General features: G+C 35.9%; 1 protein-coding gene across 1 annotated transcript; it reads right to left on the bottom strand.

The window, feature by feature from the left end:
* Positions 1-1161: 1161 nt before the first annotated feature.
* LOC107763754 (calmodulin) lies at positions 1162-4119 on the bottom strand. The gene is made up of 4 exons (XM_075255707.1): positions 3948-4119; positions 2762-2919; positions 1787-1867; positions 1162-1650 (listed from the first exon to the last, which is right to left on the bottom strand). Exons 1-4 carry the CDS (start codon positions 4021-4023, stop codon positions 1516-1518), a joined length of 450 nt encoding a protein of 149 aa, XP_075111808.1. The 5' UTR covers positions 4024-4119; the 3' UTR covers positions 1162-1515.
* Positions 4120-17876: the final 13757 nt, after the last annotated feature.

The raw sequence follows: 17876 nt of genomic DNA, 5'->3' as shown, positions 1-17876 counted from the left end.
CACAAATAAAAAACGGCTAAAACTTCTACAAATCTTCTGAAAAAACGCAATTATGTCAAAAATCCCAATTATGCTACAATTGAATGGGAATTAGAATATAAAAATTCAATGTACCTAGTTTGTAAATAAATTATAGATTATTTGTATTCTAATTTTAGATGCTTTGTTTTCTGTTTTCACAAATCAAAAACGACTAAAACTTCTACAAATTTTCTGCAAAAAACGCAATTATGTCGAAAATCCCAATTAAACTACAATCGAATGAGAATTGGGATATTAAAATTCAATATACCCAGTTTGTAGATATTTTGTAGATGAATTGTAGATTATTTGTATTCTGATTGTAGATGCATTTTTTTTTTGTTTTTACAAATCCAAAACGACTAAAACTTCTACAAAATCTTCTGCAAAAAATGCAATTATGTCGAAAATACCAATTAAGCTACAATTGAATGAGAATTGGGATATTAAAATTTAATGTACCCAGTTTGTAGATTCTTCCACCATTGCAAAAGCTCAGTTCGTCGATATTCTCTATGTGGCATAGGAATGTAAAAATTCCATACATATAGAGAGAGACCATTCAAAAATAAATTCTTCCATTTTCTATTATGCATGAATTGCTAAGATGATCTATAAGTGCGTCTGCGCACTGTAATAAGCTTATACTATATTTATTGTATGTATATCACATTAATTTTTAAGAAAGCTCATGTCGATTTTATGGATTCATCTACGTCTACAATTTTTGGGTAGCTTATGGCTCACTTTTTGCTCAATATTTGAATCCGGAAATTACTTGCCATAAGTAAGCAGTTCAATTTAAATGACGCTTTTCATTTTGAAGATTTTCAAGCATTAACATCTACTGCACCTTTTCTTTTGAATTTATCTTTTTTAGTATTAATATCTTAATATATTTTCTACCATTACCTACAGTTAAATTAATTTATCTTAAACTCGTAGTCCAATAGTATAACATAAATGAATTTTTGGGAGAGAGAGAAACGTGGGATGAGTGGGGATACTTATCTATACAGACTCCAAGGAATAAAAACGTACAATTAATTATACCCTTAATTAATTATGGTATAGAATTGATAATTTGGTATACTAAATGTAATCAAGTCAAACCTTAAACATTGAGGGTAATAAGGTATGTGGCATAGGAATGTAAAAATTCCATAAATAAAAGCAAAAACCAGAAATAAAACAGTTAAAGAGATAGCGAAGACACACACACACACTATAGCCTGGAAAGAAACCAAGGCAACTAACAAGATATTACCAATGCACTATCTAATTTCTCCTTTTCTTTTACCCTCTGAATGGGCAAGGGACTATAGCTGTATACACCATTAGCCCAGAAGTTAAAACATGTAAACTGAAAGGAGTCTAGATACTAGTAAAAGCATAGGGCACATTTGTTTGTCTTAACAACAACACAGAATATAAACTGCCAGCTTGAAGTTATAGTAACTAAGTGGCCGTCACAAAATACACGAGAATCTAAAGTCACTTGGCAAGCATCATGCGGACAAACTCCTCGTAATTAACTTGCCCATCACCATCAATATCTGCTTCTCGGATCATCTCATCCACCTCTTCATCAGTCAGCTTCTCTCCAAGGTTTGTCATTACATGACGAAGCTGAAATGTAAATTGTAGATATAAGAGGCTAAGAATCAGCTGCACACAATACTAGCAAAGGAAAAAACTACTAGCATGTTAAATTGCACTTTACTCATAATTACTTGCAGAAAATAACTTTTCTGCAGAAAGGTACCTCAGCTGCAGAAATAAAGCCATTCTGATCTTTATCGAAAACCTTGAAAGCTTCTTTGAGTTCTTCCTCAGAATCAGTGTCCTTCACAAGAATAGTCCAAATCATATTTCATCATGAAAGAGGTAAAAGCTGGAACATTTTGTTCCCAAGTATAAAAACTTAGAATTTGAGCACAATACTGCTAGATTTGGCGATTAAGAATATTTGACAAGCGATGAAGAAAGCATATTTCTGTTTTCCTTGTCATGTTTTTATAAGATGCAATGGGGAAACAATAACAAAATGCTAAAAGAATGAAAGGAAGAATTAACCAATCACTGATCCCTCGATGATTATACGATCTCAGGATAGTGACTTGGATATCTACATAGTCCTCTGCAGGTCAAGAACCATCTTTTCTATAAGAAAGAATGACTAATTGTAAAACCTTCTTACTAATAAATCTTGTCAAAATGTCTCATCGGTGCCTGCAGAACATAAAACAATGTTTCTCTTGAATGGTTTGATATAATCAAGGAAGGGTCCAGACAATTGCATACTCAATTTTGATCCAAAGATCACATAATATCAAAGTCGTCGACAGTATTTCACGTTGAAATACGACAAATATTTTAAAATGAACAGTGTCTGCATGTTATCGAGTTGATATCTAACAAGTACGAATATATGAAGTTGGATTACACCATGACAATCCCTAATCACAGAAAATAATTTACCAAAAAAAGTCAGAGCACTAAGATATGAACACAAATTGGTATATGCATAAAACAACCACAACTGCAAGAAACAGAAAGGATAATAACAGCAAAGTTGGCATCCACACTAGTCAAATAAGTCCAAATTGTCTATAAGATCAATTTTCAAGGAGGCATCTGAAAAAAGAACTTGAGAAAACCTGACATCATCACAAATATCTCAACAGCGCCAAATAAGAAATATTGTAACATAATATTAAAAAAGCTAGAACTCCTATACCTTCATCTTACGTGCCATCAGATTCAAGAACTCTGGAAAATCAATGGTTCCATTCTGATCAGCATCAACCTCGCTGATCATATCCTGTAGTTCAGCTTCAGTGGGATTCTGACCAAGTGATCTCATCACTGTTCCCAATTCCTTGGTAGTAATACAGCCTATAGAAGCAAATTTCAGATCACAACTAGAGCTTTTGATTTCGCTCGCGGCACATAGGCTATTTATTGAGATATAATCACCAGAAAACTAACTAACAACAATATTAACACAGAGAGTACACCTTAGGAGAATAAAATGAAGAATCCCCATTGGGACTTTAAGGAGCAAAGAGGGTGCAATTACATTGAGAAAATAAAAGGTGATAAAACTATGCAACGGTATCATATGAAAAAGCTCACCAAGACGCAGCTCCTTTTTGCCAAAAAAAAAAACTTTATCCAGCCAAAACGGATCACATAAACTTTCATCTTTCTCTGGATTTGAAACAACTCCAATAAAAAACACGGGGTAATACTGTAAACCGGCTTAGTAAAGGCACTTCATGAATTATAACTAAAAAGGAACAAGTAAACAAGGACTTCCATAAATGCTGCAAGACGCGATCAACCAATCAATCGAATGATACATGCAAAACTTCAAACAGAGTTTTAAGTGTGATAGGAATTGCCAAATGTGGCACAAAGTTTTCATATGTAACACATTAGGCACACCTTCAGGAAAAGTAAAAGCTAGTTCCATTACTAACAACTCTACAAATAGATAAAGTGTCTCTTCCTCAATAAATATTTTCGATATTCTCTATGAGCAGATTAGCGAAATTGAACAATCACTGATCCTACGATACTTAAACTCTAAGTCCGTCAACGTCTTCAACTATTAAACGATCCACCAATCCTACGAAATTTAGTTCCTAAGCATTTTTCTTTCTTCAGTTTATACCAGAACAACAAAACCAACTAAACGGCGTAACTTAGGTTTTCAATAGCAAGTTCTAGCACTTGGCCAGTAAATCGCGAAAATTGAAAGTCAACCAAAAAAAGTGTAGCTAAAGCTTAGATCTACTCCAAAATCAACAAATCAGAAGCAATAACATAAACAACGTCTCCTTCACCCAAAAAAAAATGCATAAAAAAATCATCACATCATCAGACTACCGTAAGGTTTAGAATAAAATGAGTAGTATTACCATCGCCGTCCTTGTCGAAAAGGCTAAAGGCCTCCTTGAACTCAGCGATCTGCTCCTCCGTTAGCTGCTCTGCCATTTCTCTCTCTCTTTTTTCACGATTTCAAAGAACCCTATGCGCAAGTTTTATGCCTTTTGATTTCGTTTTTGGCACTTTGACCGTTTTTAAAGAAACGGAAAACGAGTAGAAATATCTTGACTCGCCGATAATACAGGGCACCTCGAAATAATATGGAAATATCGTACGATAAATATTCCACACCAGTGGGCCCTGAATTCGAGGACGCGTCATTTCGAGTACTTGCTTTTTCCCTTTTAGTTTTTGAAAATTTGAAAAATTTTACTAAAACAAGGCTAAAAGATAAAATAAATTCAAATCTTCTAAGAGAGAATATAATGAGCCAGTAATATGTTGATGGTATACCACGTGAAACAAATTTTGTTACCATATTTGCACCTAAAACTTTCAAAATTAAAATAAGTTCTTAATCCGAAGACTTCCTTTATACACAGAAATTTTAGTGATGTGGATTTAACGAAATCTAGTGGTAGGCTCCTATGTTACAGTTAGGTACAGATACAGTCATAAGATATAAAAAAAATTCTCATTCAAACTTTTTTCGTGATAAACTTAAAGAAGAAAACATTATCATAGCAAGAAATCTTTTTTGAACTTATTAAGGCCATTATCTCGGTGAATTACTTGTTAAGTTTAATTATAATATGAAACTTAAACAAAAATGTTACGATTAGGGAAAATTGCTATAAAAATGGCACACACGTTCATAACTGTACAAAAACAGTACTCCCTCCGTTTCAATTTATGTTAACCTGTTTGACTGGGTACAGAATTTAAAAAAATATGAAGACTTTTATAATTTGTGGTCCTAAACAAGTCATAAAGGGGCCCAGAATATTTGTGTGGTTATAAAAGCTTCTCATTAAGGATAAAATTGTAAATTTAAGCTAAATTATTACTAAATTTAGAAAGAAGTCATTCTTTGGAACGGACCAAAAAGAAAGTTCACGTAAATTGGTATAGAGGGAGTAGTATAAAATACTCTTTGAGCTGTAGAATATTTTTGAAAGAATCCTAGTGGGACCATTTTAATGACATGAATCGTGAGTCGTGACCATTTTGAAACATAGTACTCCACTAATAATCTTGGTTTGCTTTCAAATTTCCACCTAATTACCCAGCAAATGAATCCTCAAATTTTCAGCAATTTCCCTTCAGCTGCTCTTTTCTTTCTTGGTTTGTCCCTTTTTCCTTTTCTTCTTTTTTCACTTTGGTTTTGTACTCGTTAGTCTCTTTCTTTGTCTGTTCTCTTTTGTTCACTGCTTGGACTTCTCTCTCCCTTTTAGATACGGGGTCAAATGATTTTTGTGGGTCATTACAAATTTGTTTTTAGTCTTATGACAACGTCTCTTTATTCTACGCATTGAAGATTCACTTTTACATATACGAGATCTACATAAAAGAATATAAAAAAAAATATTTTTTAATGGAATTTTTACATTCTTATGCCACATAGAAAACTTTGTTACCCTCAATGTTTAAGATTTGACTTAATTACATTTAGTATACCAAATTACCAATTCTATACCATAATTAATTAAGGGTATAATTAATTGTACATTTTTTACTCCTTAATTAAAGGAATTTGCACGTTTCTCTCTCCTAACCCCTCAGTCCCACCCACGTTTTACCTATACCCACATTCTTTTTACCATTTTTCATCTTCTGAAACTAAATTCTCCCTCTAAATTCACAGAAGAAGAAACCTTTCAACAAAGTTGGTTCCCCATTTTACTCCAGTGGAAGTTCATCAATGAAGAACAACAAAGTTCATCAAAATTGAAGTCAAATCTTCAAAGTTCATACACACATTTACCTTCAGCTTCAAATTTTCTCAATGAAGAAGAACAAACCTTCAAAGAGATAAGAGAACAGCAATTCCACTATTGACAGCCATTAAAAAGCTTTGAAGCTTTGAATTCAAATTTGGGTTTTCAAAAATCATTATTTGTTTTGATTGGGTGTTGTTGTAAATAATTGGGAATATATTTTGGAGTTTATATCTCAATTTTGAGGGGTTTTGGTGAAGATTTAGACTTGGTTTTGGCTGAATTTCAGATTGAAACTCGAAGAAGAAGAAGAAGAAGAAGAAGAAGAAGAAGAAGAAGAAGAAGAAGAAGAAGAAGAAGAAGAAGAAGACAATGACATATTGCAGAAATTGTAGATAAATTGTAGTTACAGTTGGATTGATCAGAATTTGAACTAAATACATCTTCGCCGCCGTTGACGGTTTCCGACGAGGAAACTCCTCTGTTCTATACTTCTCCATTCTCCATTTCTTATTTTTACTTCTGTTTTACGTTTTTTATTTATAATCTGAGTTTCTTGATTTCGTACACTTTATACACACATTTGATACAACAAAAATATAAAGTAGTTACAGTTAGATTGATCAGAATTTGAAATAAATAAAAGAGATTTTTATATTCCTATGCCACATATATTTCAAATTCTATGGAAATATGATTTTACGGTAATATCTATAAAATTCCTACATTTATCTACAAATAAACTACACATCAGTTTTAGGATGTATAAAGCAATATTGTTTTCATAATTATCTACAAAATTACTACATTTATACTACAATTAAACTACAATCTATGTTGAAAAAATGTTGACTACAAAATTTTTCTCTTCATCTACAAATTTTCTACAAAAATTCTACAAATATACTACAAATCAATTTAAGTATGTATAAAGCAGTATTATTTGTAAGGGTATCTACATAATTACTATATTTATACTACAATTAAACTACAATCTATGTTGAAAATCTACAAATTACCTTCAAAATATCTACAAACTGGGTACATTGAATTTTAATATCCCAATTCTCATTCAATTGTAGCATAATTGAGATTTTTGACATAATTGCGTTTTTTCAGAAGATTTATAGAAGTTTTAGTCGTTTTTTTATTTGTGAAAACAGAAAATAAAGCTTCTACAATCAGAATACAAATAATCTACAATTTATCTACAAAATATCTACAATTTATCTACAATTTCTGCAATATGTCTTCTTCTTCTTCGAGTTTCAATCTGAAATTCAGTCAAAACCAAGTCTAATCTTCACCAAAACCCCTCAAAATTGAGATATAAACTCCAAATCATATTCTCAATTATTTTCAACAATACCCAATCCAAACAAATAATGATTTTTGAAAACCCAAATTTGAATTCAAAGCTTTCAAGCTTTTTAATAGCTGTCAATGGTGGATTTGTAGCGATTTTGATTTGTAGCGATTTTGATTTAATGACAAACTGAAATTTTGATTTGTAGCGATTGTGAGAATATCGAAGAACAGAATTTGATTATAAATTGAAGATAAAGGATTTCCGTGATATGATTTGATCTGATTTACGCCAAATCTTTTTAGAAGATTCTGTTCCTGAATTTTAGCTGGACAAATTAGGAAGATTCAGCTACTATTAATTAGTATTTAATGATTGGTATAATAACTGTAGAAAAAATGTGGACAGGACAGATAAATTAAAAATTATGCACATTTTTGATAATAAGGTTTCATACATGGTATAGGAAAGAAAAAATCTCTTTTTTTTATTTTAACATTCCATGAAGGCCCATTTCCTTCTAGATTCGTCATTTCGTTGTGCGTTTGCGTGTGCGGGAATAGTCTATTTCTCCTTTTGTACTGGGGTTAAAATGAGAATGGGTGCACACAAGATTTTGAGATTTGGAAAAAATTATTGGCATTTGGTATATCACACTAGCTAAATTAAGTAATTTGACCTTTGAAAGTCTCAGATTAATATAATACTACATAATGGGGTAAGTAATTAACAACAACGCTTGATGTTTACACTTGATATATGCATGGAAAATGCTTATCCACGTTTGACGGTTACATCAACTTAAACCAAACAGCTCTAATTAACTTATAAATTTTTAAGTAAAAAATATGTTGAGAAGGGAATAACTTAGCACGTTATGAGCACATGTGATGGTTAGTTAGGAGATAACAACTTATAGTTATTTGGTAAGTGAGTAGTACAGCCGTAATTAACTGTCATTAGTTAGAATAGTTAGTGAGTATCTATATTTCTATTAAAGCAATAAAGTTGTCATATATAATTGACATTGTGGTTAATCCAAATAGCAAGCTATTAAAAAGTCACTTTGCATTCTTAAAGTGAGTTTAGCAGGAGATTTTCAAATAAGAAAATAGAACATATGGAATCCCATTTTAAGAAAATCTTAGTTTTTTTAATAGTTTTGATTCTTATATAGCAATTTTCAATTCAATTTTGTTATGGATCTTTAATTGTTTCATATCCGCCTAAGTAGTTTTATTGTCCCGACAAATATTTAAAAAAAATAGGGATTTATCAAGATAATTAAAAGTTGTGTCAATTTCTTATAAATGTGCAGAAGTCATATATAATACTATAATTATGGGGAAAAAGAGAAGATAATAAACAAATAATACTCAAAAATATTATTGATAAGTTTAAACGTTAATCTGAGCTATAGAATAAAAGAACACAAGAATAAAAATAGATAAAAAATTTTATTACAAAGAGAAAACAAAGTCATATACAAATCTATAGAAACATTCATGGATATAAAAAAGCTATAAGAATTACTTAACAAAAAGGAAGACGAAATAAATAAAGCTATATAAACTGTTAAAAAAAAGAAAATAGTAAATTGCTCTTCCACACAGTAAATAACAAAAATTTAAAATAAAATTAAAACTCAATATTCTATATTGAAAATAAAGGATAACATAAATTTACGCTTGAAATAATGTCATATGCATTAAACTATATATTTAAGATTTATGTATTTTTTATGTATAATGATAGTGATAATAATAACGATAATAATTTATATTTTTCTATCTATTTATTCTACTAAACAAAATCAAACAAAAGCTTATCCAAGCTTTTGAATTGAAAAAAAAAAACGCAAAGAAGAAAAAATACCTTGAGATTTTGGTAATCTATATCTAGCTATATATCCATATATCAATATCTATATTTTTCTGACAGTGAAAATATTACTATAACATTTAGATATAATATGTTCAAACAATTAAGAAAATATTTTTCTGTGATTAATATCTGAATGGAGTGCAGTTAGTTTGAGTTTGAATGCATAGCATAATTATTTGAAAATGCGGTCCAGTTTAAAAAAATAAAATGATAAGAATTATTTGAGTTTGAGATGGGATTATTTTAAAAAATATTACGTAAATAATTAAAATGACAGTAAAAATATTATTACAATATTTAGAAATAATGTGATCAAAAAATTAAGAAACTTTTTTTCTATGATTAAATAAATTTTTAAAAATGCAAAATAAATTTCTAATATTGGTAATTTTAATAATGAAAATTAAAAATTAAATTTTATCTTATAGCTTAAAAAGACAAATATTTAACTGCATCTAATACAAAATTAATTATAAAAGAACTCAATACATTTGGAACATGATAATCAAATAACTTATGTATTAATATTTTAGACTTATGATTAATATATGAATCGAGTGTAGTTAGTTTGAGTTTGAATGCATAACATAATTTTTTAAAATGTGGTCCAGTTTAGAAAATAAAATGATAAGAATTATTTGAGTTTGAGATGAAATTGTTTTTAAAAATATATTACGTAAAGAATTAAAATGATAGTAAAAATATTATTACAATATTTAGAAATAATGTGTTCATAAAATTAAGAAATTTTTTTCTATGATTAAATAAATTTTTAAAAATACAAAATAAATTTCTAATATTGGTAATCTTAATAATGAAAATTAAAATAAAAATTAAATTTTATCTTATAGCTAAAAAAGAAAGAAAATTTAACTGCATCTAATACAAAATTAATTATAAGAGAACTCAATACATTTGGAACATGATAATCAAATAACTTATGTATTTATATTTTAGACTAATTAAAAGTTACAATTTAAAATAAAATATGACATTATTCCGGTTATAGGTAAAATATTAATATAAAACTAATTAACATTTATAGTAGGAAAGAGAATATATATTAAAAAGAAAACAGAGGTAGTGTGAGGATACTTATACTTTAATTAATTTTAATATAGATAAAATAAAATAATTAATTATATTTAAAAATACTACTAACAAATTTAAATGATTAAAATATTATGAATAAGAGGATAAAAGCATAAAAATATATCAAATTTCGAGAATAAAATATTCATTTTTATCACATACTATTAAAAGGATAATAAGCAAGATATTAATTTAATTATAAGCTAACAAAAAAATTATATGATGGTATAATAATATGAAATATGAAATATTAAATAACACAATAACTATAAGAAAAGAACAAAAAAAAAGAATTTACGTAAAAATGATGTGATGAATAAGACATATTTGACTTCCTGATAAAAATAAAGTGATTGTAAGAATTTGTTAAAATAATATGATCTAATATGCTCGAACAAGACAGATCACGATATGACATGTTTAGTATTCTTTAATATCGACAACGGAACGAAATGCAAGTACTAAAATCAAGGTGTTAGGTTGCTACAAATATATGTTAAAAAGATTGGTTGTCTACTACGAGATTTGATCAATAATTTCATATCCTGCTTCATAATTAAATTCTCGTGTTATATAATTTTTATTTGAGAGATATATATTTTAAGGTTATTTGTACATGATTCAAACAACATACATCGCAATTTGAAATAATTTGTCCGCGCATCGCGCGGGTACTAATACTAGTATATATTAAAGAAATAAAGTTGCTATATATAATTGGCATTGTGGTTAAGGCAAGTGGCAAGCTATTAAAAAGTCACTTGGCATTCTTAAAATGAGTTTAGGGGGAGTGTAACGACCCGCCTGGTCGTTTTGCCTTTTAGAACCCCGTTCCCCTAAATAAAATTTCCCATGCTTTCTTTAGCTAATTTACGACTTGCGTGGACGGTTGGTTCGGGAATTGGAAGAGTTTTGAGTGAAATATGCCCATTTGATTCGTTAGGATTCTCTTAAAAGACTAAGTTTGACTTTGGTCAACATTTTGAGCAAACGGACCCGGGGGAAATATGAGACATGAGCATATGCCCGGAATCGAATTCCGAGGTCCCTAGCCCGAGAAATGAATTTTTCTTAGAAATTGTTAATTTGAAGTTTTAAGGATTTAAAGAAACTAAGTAATGATTGATTTCATGGGTATCAGGCTCGTATGTTGGTTCCGAATCCCGGTACAGGTCCGAAATATCATTTAAGACTTGTCCGTCAAATTTGGTGTCAATCTGAGTAGTTTAAGGGCGTTTTGGCCCGTTAGAGGAAAATTAAGAACTTGAAGTTCATAAGTTTGATTCATTTGGTTTTAGGGGGTGATTCCTAGATTTAGCGTTGTTTCGGGTGTTTTGAAGGTTCGAGTAGGTCCGTCTCGTGATTTCATACTTGTCGGTATGTTCGGGCGGGGTCCGGGAACCCCAAGCGTCAATCGGACGACGCTCGAGTGAAGTGAATTTTTTTAGAAAGAGCTAAAGCTTGTTGCTTCTGTCATAACCGCACCTGCGGTTGGTGGACCGCAGGTGCGAGACCGCAGATGCGGCCGTGCCATCGCAAAAACGGCCCAGGACAGGCCAGGCCAGGAACTGCAGAAGCGGCTCCCAAGCCACAGAAGCGGCTCCGCAGATGCGGCCTGGAGACCGCAGATACGGTCCTAGCTCTTTGGCCCATTTTCGCAGGTGCGACCCATCTCTCGCAGATGCGGTCCCCTGATCGCAGATGCGAAAATCGCTGGGCAGTGAGGTTCATTTAATACGGGTTCTAAGTCATTTTTATCACATTTTCACTCCTCCATTGGGCGATTTGAGAGCTTTTGAGAGAAGGACTTCACCTAGCATCTTGAGGTAAGTGTGTACTACCTATTTCTAGTTTAATATCATTGTCTTAGGTAGATTAAACACTAGTATTAAGGTGAAATCATGGGGTTAGAGCAAATAGGGTTTTAATAAAACTTAGATTTAAGCACGAAAATTGTTATGGAAGTAATTAAAAATCATATATTATTGATCCTTAGGTTGTAGAGAACAACTTCCTTCGAAAAATCTCGGAATCCGGGCACGTGGGCCCGGGTCGGAATTTTAGGAAACTTGTGTTAATGTTTGGGAGATTGCTTAAATAGCTAGGATTCGATCTTGGGAGTCTATATTAACTAGTTCTTACTTAATTTAATTAGTTTGGGATCATTCGGCGCCGAATTGCGGGCTTGGACTCGTTCTTGGTATTGGAAGTGCACTTTGGAGCGAGGTGAGAGTCTCCTTTCTAACCTTGTAAGAGGGAATTGTCCCAATAGGTGTAATAATTGAATAAATTGCAACTATATGCGGGGGCTACGTACGCACTAGGTGACGAGAGTCCGTGCGTAGCTACTATTATGCTAAGTTCGGGTAGTCTAGGACCCATAAGCATGCTCTATGTGATATACTTGTAACTTGATGCCTAAAATCGAATTCGTATAAACCATGTTGAATAAGTTAAATGAGACTAGTGGTAGGAACCTAATTTTCCTTGGCCTTTTAAAGAGAAATTGAACATACCCGTGAATGACTGCTCTAAGAGTTATATACTGTTGTCTGCCTGTTGCTGTGTTTAATTATGTTTGACCGCGTCGCATGGTTGATTCGCGAGCGGGGTAATAGATGCATCTATGGTTCGAGCCGTTCGACCCTCGGCAGTGCACAATTTATTTTTATGTTGGATCGGGCCGTACGTCCCTCGGTATTACTTGTGCATGTTCTTGCTTAGTGTTTTCTCTGTGAACTAGACTTCATATCTGCTTGAAGTATCCCTCGGTATATATATATATATATGGATACCCACGATAATATTTGGAAAGAAACTATTATTCTACGCTCATTAATGCTCATAACTTGTGCTAGTCCTGCTTATTATAAATTCTTCTCACATTATTTGACCCTAGTAAGTATCAAGTCGACCTTTCATCTCTACTTCTTCGAGATTAGACGGGATACTTACTGGATACATATTGTTTATGTACTCATACTACACTTCTGTACTTAATTGTACTGGATCTGAGGCAGGTATATCTGATTACCAGTCTGGTGCGCGCCCCTGATTTAGTGACCGGGACTTCCGCGGTGAGCTGCTTCCTTCCTATGTCGTTCAACAGCCGGATGGAGTCTTTTCTTACTTTTGCTGTCTATTCTATCTCAGACAGTAGGATAGAGTTACTCATTTGAACATTCTACTAGTTGCCTAACACTTGTGACACCAGGTCTTGGCACACACAGTGGTAGACATTTGTTTTTTTGGGGTTGTATAATCATTTGATACATTATTTATTGCTTCTGGTCTAAATTTTAATTTGAGAATCTGCCACACCTATTTTTGATAAAGGTAAAACGAGATCTTAATTATATTTTTCTGCGTTGGCTTGCCTGACAATGGTGTCGGGCGCCATCATGACCTATTATGGAAATGGGTCGTGACAACATGGTATTAGAGCACAAGGTTCAGTAGGTCTCACAAGTCATGGGCAAACCTAATAGAGTCTTGTAGATCGGTACGGAGACGTCTGTATTTATCTTCGAGAGGCTATAGGGTATTAGGAAAAACTACTCTTTATTCATTTCCTATCGTGCAATGGTCGGTATACTATATATCTCCTCTTCTATTCTCTCACAGATGGTGAGGACACGCACGACTGATGTTCCAGACCCAGGCAGAGCCGCTCCCCCATTGCTAGAGGCCGAGGCAGAGGCCAAGGGAGGGCACCGGCCTGTGGTAGGGGACGAGGGCGTCCCAGAGCTATTCCAGTAGTACCACCAGCAGATCCCGCGGGAGATCTTATTATTGAGGAGCAGGGCGAGGTGCCCGCAGCTGAGCCTACCCTGACAGACTTTATGACGACACCGGGATTCTAGGAGGTCATGAACCGTATACTACGGTTCATGGTTTCTATGACTCAGGCTAGGTTATTTCCAGAAGATCCAGCCACATCACATGCAGGAGGGGGAGCACAGACCCCTACTGCTCAGGCTTCTGGCCATGCAGCTGCAGTCTATCAGACTACGGGCGCACTACCCGCGGATGGGGCTCAGCCAGTTGCTGCAGTGGAACCCCAGCCTAGGCCAGCTGCGGAGGGCGATCCATAGAAGTTATTGGATAGATGGACTAGGCTTCACCCTCCGGTCTTCGGGGGCGAGCGTCATGAGGATGCCCAAGACTTTATTGACAGGTGCAGGGACATACTGCATAACATGAGGATATTGGAGTCGCATAAAGTTGACTTTACTACTTTTCAGCTTGAGGGCAGGGCCCGTAGATGGTGGCGGTCCTATGTTCTTGGCAGGCCAGCAGGTTCTCCTCCCCTTACTTGGGGTCAGTTCACACAGTTATTCCTGGATAGGTATATTCCACCCTCTTAGAGGGAAGAACTACGGTATCAGTTTGAGCATCTTGAGTAGGGTCAGATGTCTATGACCGATTATGAGGCGAGGTTTTCTGAGTTGTCTCGCCACACACTCATGATACTTCCCACGGATACAGAGAGAGTGCAGAGGTTCATTATGGGGTTACACCCCACTATTCAGGCTGGCATGGCCCAAGAGGTGGATATGGGTACTGAGTATCAGCTAGTGGTAGAGATAGCTCGCAGGATTGAGGATTATCGCCAGAGGGGTAGGGAGCAGATGCAGCAGGATAATAGGGCTAGATTTTTTGGAGAGTTCAGAGGTGCCCCAACTATGGGTAGAGGTCACTTCGGGAGGGGTCAGCCCAGCAGACCCCCGCATTCAGCACCACCACCCCCTTCCCAAGGTGCTCTAGTGAGACCTTATTTCAGTGCGATGACGGAGAGTTCTTACCACCCACCAGCCGTTCAGGGTTCCTCCGGCAGGTATTCTGGTAATTAGGGTTCTTCCAAGGACCACTTCAGTGCCGTACCAGAGAGTTCATATCACCCACCAGCCATCCAGGGCTCTTCCAGTGGGTATTTGGGTCAGCAGGCTCAGACTTCAGGGCAGTAGGCTATGGTACCGAGAGTGTGCTATGAGTGTGGAGATCCGGGTCACATGAAGAGGACCTACCCTAGACTTCGGGGCAAGGCAGTGCAGCAGGCTCAGCAGCCCAGCCACCTAGAGGTGGAGAGCAGGCTGGTAGGGGCCGTCCTAGATGGGGAGGCCAGGCAGGGAGAGGTCAGCCAGCTACTGCTCAGCCAGGTGGAGGCCAGCCAACCGGCGCTCCAGCCAAATTCTATGCCCTTCCAGCCAGGCCAGATGCATTGGCCTCAGATGCCGTCATCACAGGTATTATTTTCATCAATGGTAGAGATGCTTCGGTATTATTTGATCCAGGGTCTACTTATTTATACGTATCATCCCTGTTTGCTCGATTCCTGGTTATATCTCCTGAGCCTTTGGGCACTCTTATTCATGTACCCACCCCTGTAGGTGATTCTGTGGTTGTGGATCAGATCTACCGGTCCTATGTGGTCACATTATGTGGTATCAAGACTAGAGCAAATCTCCTATTGCTTGATATGATCGATTTTGAGGTCATCCTGGGCATGGATTGGTTATTTCCATATTACGCCGTCCTAGATTGCCATGCCAAGACTGTTTCACTAGTGATGCCAGGGTTGCCGAGGTTGGAGTGGAGGGGTTCCACAGTTGATACACCTAGTTGGGTTATTTCTTTTCTGAAGGCTCGGTATATGGTTGAGAAGGGGTGTTTGGCTTATCTAGATTATGTTCGGGATACCACCGTAGAGTCTCCGACGATTGATTCAGTTCCTGTAGTTTGAGAGTTCGCCGATGTGTTTCCTTCTGATCTTCCCGACATGCCGCCGGATCGCGATATTGATTTCTATATTGATTTGGCTCCAGACACCCAACCTATATCTATTCCACTATACCGTATGGCTCCTAAGGAGTTAAAGGAGTTGAAGGAGCAGCTTGAGGAGTTATTGATGAAGGGGTTTGTTAGGCCCAGTGTATCGCCTTGGGGTACACCAGTGTTATTTGTAAAGAAGAAGGATGGGACTATACGGATGTGCATTGATTACCGCCAGTTGAACAAAGTCACCATCAAGAACAGGTATCTGTTGCCTCGTATCGACGATTTGTTCGACCAGTTGCAGGGTGTGAGGGTGTTCTCTAAGATAGACTTGAGGTCAGGGTATCATCAGCTGAAAATTCGGTACTCGGATGTTCCGAAGATTGCATTCCGAACTAGATATGGCCATTACGAGTTTTTAGTAATTTCCTTTGGCTTGACGAATGCCCCAACAGTATTTATAGACTTGATGAACTGGGTATTCAGGACTTATATTGATTCACTTGTCATCATCTCCATTGATGACATCTTGATATACTCACGTAGCTTGGGAGAGCACGAGCAGCATTTGAGAGTAGTGCTTCAGACCTTACGAGAGCAGAAGCTATATGCTAAGTTCTCCAAGTGTGAGTTTTGGCTAGAGTCAGTGGCATTCTTGGGGCATGTTGTGTCAGGAGAGGGTATTAAGTGGATCCCAAGAAGATTGAGGCAGTTCAGAGTTGGCCACGTCCTACCTCAATGACCAAGATCAGGAGTTTCCTAGGGCTGGCAGGTTATTACCAGCGATTCGTGCAGGGCTTTTCATCTATTGCATCACCTTTGACTTGATTGACCTAGAAGAGTGCTCCATTCTATCGGTCAGATGATTGTGAGGAGAGCTTCTAGAAGCTCAAGACAGCTTTGACTATAGCACCAGTTCTTGTATTGCCTTCTGGCTCGGGGATGTATACGATATATTTCGATACTTCACGCGTTGGCTTAGGATGTGTATTGATGCAGGAGGGGCGAGTTATTGCATATGCTTCACGTCAGCTTAAGGTTAATGAGAAGAATTATCTTGTGCACGACCTAGAGTTGGCCGCAATTGTTCATGCTCTTAAGATATGGCGGCATTATCTGTATGGGGTGTCATGTGAGGTTTATACCGATCATCGCAGCTTACAACATTTGTTCAAGCAGAGGGATCTTAATTTGAGGCAACGCAGGTGGCTTGAGTTACTGAAGGATTATGACATCACCATTCTTTATCATCCGGGCAAGGCAAATGTGGTCGCAGATGCCTTAAGCAGAAAGGCAGAGAGTATGGGTAGCTTGGCATTCATTCCAGCAACGGAGAGGCCACTAGCTTTGGACATTCAGTCCTTGGCTAACAGACTTGTGAGGTTGGACATTTCAGAGCCCAGCCGAGTCCTTGCGTGTGTTGTTGCGCAGTCTTCATTATTGGGATAAATCAAGGCCCGACAGTTCGATGATCCCCATTTGGCGGCTCTCAGGGAGACGATACTTCCAGGAGGTGCCAAGGAGATTACTATTGGTAAGGATGGTGTTTTGCGACTTCAGGGTCGTCTATGTGTTCCTAATGTTGATAGTCTGAGAGAGAGGATTCTAGAGGAGGCCCACATTTTGCGGTATTCCATTTATCCGGGTGCTACGAAGATGTATCGTGACTTGAGGCAGCATTATTGGTGGCAGAGGATGAAGAAAGACATAGTAGAGTATGTGGCTAAGTGTTTGAATTGCCAGCATGTCAAGTATGAACATCAGAGGCCGGGTGGCCTACTTCAGCAGATGCCTATACCGGAGTGGAAGTGGGAGCGCATTACCATGGATTTTGTAGTTGGGTTGCCCCGGACTTTGCGGAAGTTTGATTCAGTATGGGTCATTGTCGATAGGTTGACCAAGTCAGCTCACTTTATTCTAGTGGTGACTACTTATACATCGGAGAGGTATGCTCAGATATATATTCGGGAAATAGTCTGGTTGCACGGTATGCCTGTTTCTATCATATCAGATAGAGGCCCTCAGTT

Source organism: Nicotiana tabacum, chromosome 6, assembly GCF_000715075.1.
Source record: "Nicotiana tabacum cultivar K326 chromosome 6, ASM71507v2, whole genome shotgun sequence".
Lineage (NCBI taxonomy): Eukaryota > Viridiplantae > Streptophyta > Magnoliopsida > Solanales > Solanaceae > Nicotiana > Nicotiana tabacum.
Note: the sequence above shows the minus strand (reverse complement) of the source record. Positions and strands in the feature narration are given on the sequence as shown.